This window comes from Lasiodiplodia theobromae (genome assembly GCF_012971845.1).
Source record: "Lasiodiplodia theobromae strain AM2As chromosome Unknown scaffold_20, whole genome shotgun sequence".
NCBI classification, from domain to species: Eukaryota; Fungi; Ascomycota; class Dothideomycetes; order Botryosphaeriales; family Botryosphaeriaceae; genus Lasiodiplodia; species Lasiodiplodia theobromae.
Genome location: NW_023336409.1, coordinates 706246 through 710059, shown reverse-complemented (window position 1 = coordinate 710059; position 3814 = coordinate 706246). Strand labels below are relative to the sequence as shown.

At 56.6% G+C, this 3814-nt stretch overlaps 1 protein-coding gene across 1 annotated transcript; it reads right to left on the bottom strand.

Moving 5' to 3' along the window:
• Nucleotides 1-1661: 1661 nt before the first annotated feature.
• Nucleotides 1662-3474, bottom strand: LTHEOB_6995 (Copper fist DNA binding domain protein; the record flags this gene model as incomplete). The annotated part of the gene is made up of 2 exons (XM_035516311.1): nucleotides 1662-3244; nucleotides 3396-3474. 2 exons carry the CDS (start codon nucleotides 3472-3474, stop codon nucleotides 1662-1664), a joined length of 1662 nt encoding a protein of 553 aa, XP_035371962.1.
• Between the last annotated feature and the right edge of the window lie 340 nt (nucleotides 3475-3814).

Here is a 3814-nt window from a genome sequence, read left to right as displayed (position 1 = left end):
CATCGGGGCGGGGCTCGCGCGCGGCGGGCACTTTTGCGCGCGAAGCCGCGCGAGCGAGCGAGCGAGCGAGCGAACGAACGACAGACCACACACCAAAACCGCCCCGGTCCGCGTTTCATCATCCCTGGCGGCGCTTGACCTGACAACCACCACACCCCCTGGTTTAAACGGATCTTCTGTCGATCACCCTTGAGTTGCCGGCCGTGAAAGGAACGAGAGACAATGAAGAAAAGCGCCGGAGGAACGGGATATGCCGAATGGGAAGCAAGAAAAACGGGGCGGCGTGAGAATAAAACAACAATAATACCGTTATATAGGGCCCTGTGCTACCCGTCTTAAAAAAAATATAAAACACACCTCGGAGTTCACTTTTAAAGCCCGAGCCTGCCCTCGGTGGCGAGTTTGCAAAAGGTTTTCGGAATAGATGCAACGAATATCATTATCAAAAAAAGGCACACCCATCATCATGAGGTTAAAGCAAGGCGTTCTATTCTATATCCTTCTCTTTCTTTCGTGTGGTTTGTGACCGAGCGACCCTGCGTCGAAAAGCCCTTCCGCACCAATAAACTTTCCGTGACGCGCAGGCTGTGTCAGTTCAGTGACGTGCATGCATGCATGGTCAAGTCTATCTTAATCCAATTGGTCCGAGTTGTATAACGTGTGTGTGTTCACAAGACACCCCCTAATAACAAGAAACGAAAAAAAGGCAACAAGAGATTCCGCCGTCTATACTTTTGACTCCACTGTATGCCGCCCAAAAGGTAATTCGAAGGGGGTGCGTGTGTGTGGGTGTTTGCGATGGGGGGGACGAAAAAGACAGGCAAAGCTCTCAAAGGGGAGTTAAAAAGAAAAAAGGCCACACCACCGCCCATCCGCTTTCCCTCTGAAAAAGGAAAAAAAGAAGACGAGAAAAGAGCCCTATCCTCTCTCTCCCCAGCCCCCCTGGGTGTTGATATCTACAGTGCGAAAGAATAAAAAAGGGGTAGACAAAAACCGCCACCAAGCACACACTATTGGGTGTGTGCCTCAAGCAGGTAGCCCGAAAAAAGCCTCCAATTTCCTCCAAAGCTGGCGAGAAGAGGCCAAAGGAAAACAAAAAAGGGTAGCAAAGAAGTCTATTTCGCTGCGCATAAAGGAAATGCTTGCCTTTTGCGGTCGTCGAAACGATGCTGTGCTGGCTGCTTTTTTGTCGCTGATGCTGAGATTGCTGGTCTTTTTGGGTTGCGCGCGGTGAAAGCTTGCTGTGGTTTGCTGAGAATTGGATGATGATCGAAACGACTGGACGGCGAGAGTGGCCAACAAGGGATAGGTATCATCGCATCTACAGCGTCATATGTCATGGCGTCGTAAAGGATATCTCTCGAAACAAAACGGGAAACAGAAAGAAAACAGGCCCAATGAAAAACTACCTAATTTAATGCTGGGGCAGGCCGTAAATAGCACCTCGTGCGGCGTCCGCGTGGAAAATATCGCACAATCTTCGACCGCCAATCTCGCGTCTCGGTAAATTTTGATTAGCCTGCCAAGGCACGCCCGAGACCATTGCTCGCGGCTAGCCCATCGCGAGGCTTCCAATCCAAAAGCACTTTTTGCACACCGATTGCGGGACGAAGATAGATACGACTGCGGACTACCGACGGCCTGGCAGCTTGCCACGGATGTTATAACCATGTCGGGAACTCGGCGTTCTGGTTATTCATAGTTTCTACGGGGACCGAAAATGCGTTCACCCCCATGCCGGTGCCCAGGATATTGTACCAGTCCGCGCCCTGCGGATTCGCAGGAGCGCTCGTGTCGAGGCCGGCCTGAGGAGCATTCATGGGCGCGCTAAAATCGGGGGCAGTGAAAGCCGCGTCCGAGAAGCCCGACGAAGCCGCCGCCGCCGACGTCTGGAACATGGGCTGGCTGTCGAGCGCAGTCGTGCCGAAAACGGCGGCCGGCTGGGCCATGTCCTGCGAGCTCTGCATGAAGTCCAAGTCCAAGTTCTGGCGAGGCTCATTTGCCGGCACCGACGTCGGCATCTGCGGGCGAACATCCTGCTGACTGAGCGAGGCTGAGCTGAGGCGGTAAGATTGAGGATCCCGCATCTGGAAGGGATCGTTTATCAGTTGCCGATCGCTGACAGAAGGGTCTTGCTGCATCTTGTTCAAGTCCATGTCGCCAAACAGAGCAGGTTCACCAACCTCGGATTGTGCACCGGAAGACGAGGTGGTCATGCCCGGAACACTCTGTCGATTCGATTCACCGCTGTGCGAGACGGGCTGCAGCGAGTCCGAGAGCTTGTTCGGATCCAGGGGAAGATCGCCAGCAGACCAGGGGTACGGGTTGGACGTCATGTCCGCAGCAGCCGAAGGAATATTGTAGTCAAAATCCGGGGTAAGATCGCCAGTAGGAGACGTGGATATGCTCTCCACACCGTACTGTGGGGCAGGGGCGTACATGCCGCCGTTCATCCAGGAATACGTGTGCACCGGCATACTTTCCGACATGGGCAGGCCGTGGTGTTCGGGGGCATCTCCGACCATTTTGCTCAATGCGCTCTGCTGGCTATAGACATACTTGGCGGGATCAAAGATGGAGCAGTCATTTTCCAGGCTCCCGGCAAGCGGCGTCATGGGCACGCTCTCGGCCGTGCTCTGCGGAGTGAAGTAGCCGAAGGCGGTATTGTTCAGGTTCAGGCTATCGACCGACCGGCGGGCAGGGTCCATGGTGCGACTGTACATCTCGGCGAGATTGTCATGAGACTTGTGGACGGTGCCGCCGTGCGTGGTGTGGTGGCGCGGTATCCGGTACGGAGCACCCGACGTGTGAGCAGAGTTGTTCAAGCGGTGGCACGGCTTGTGGTGTCCGTTGGCAAAGACGGTCAGCGTCGTCTCCGAGTGGGCGGTCGTGAGACGCGGCTTGGCCGCCTTGGTGAGCTGTCCGTTCTTCGCGAAGCCCGTGTCCAACTTGAGGTCCAGGTCCTTCTTCATGCCGCAGAGACACTTTTCGCCCAGGTGGCAGGCACAGCCCTGCGAGGGAGCGCCAAGGCTCAGGGCCGTTTCAATGTTGACGTGAGCATCGTGCTCGCTCTCGCTGGCGCTGGCTTGAGCAGCGGCGGCGGCAGCCTTTTCGGCCTTGGCTTTGTCCTTCTTGGTACCACAGTCGCAGCGGGCATGGTGCGACTTGGTCTTGCGAGCCTTCTGACAGTGTTCGCACTGCTTGACAGGACGACCCTTGGGGTTGATGTGCTTCAGTGGACGATCTGTGTGCCTGTCAGAGCTGTGTTCTTGGAGAGATGCTGGCTTGCCTGGGGCCGCTCGGCGGCGCAGCGGCGATCACGGCATGCTGTCAAGGCTGCAAGGTAAATGCTGGCAGTGTGGCGGCGTCGAAGTCGCAGCAGTAGGAGGGTTTACCTGAGTGCGTGCACCCGCTGACGCGATGGCCCTTGATGCACGATTCACAAGCGTATTTCTCGCCATTTAGAATCGGCATGCTTGGATAGGTGCACAGGCCGGGCGGTCTGGCTGACGCTGTCTACAGGGAAGCAGGCGGAGGGTGGCGTGGGGAGAGTGCGGCGGGCCGAGAGACAGTCGGCTTGCGATGAAGGTGCGGCGGGGAGAGAGAGCTTGGGTGAGGCCGATTGAAACGCCGCAGCAGAGCGGAGAGAGAAAAGGCGGCAAGAGAGAGGTAGAGGGGCCAAGCCGTGCACCAGATGGCGCTGGCCGAAACGCGTTCAACTCGGGGATGAGGATGGGCCGCTCAGCACAGGTCGAAATGGGAGGGCTTCCTCGGTGTTGGTAGGTGTTTGGAGGAGGTGAGCGAAGCCGACTCG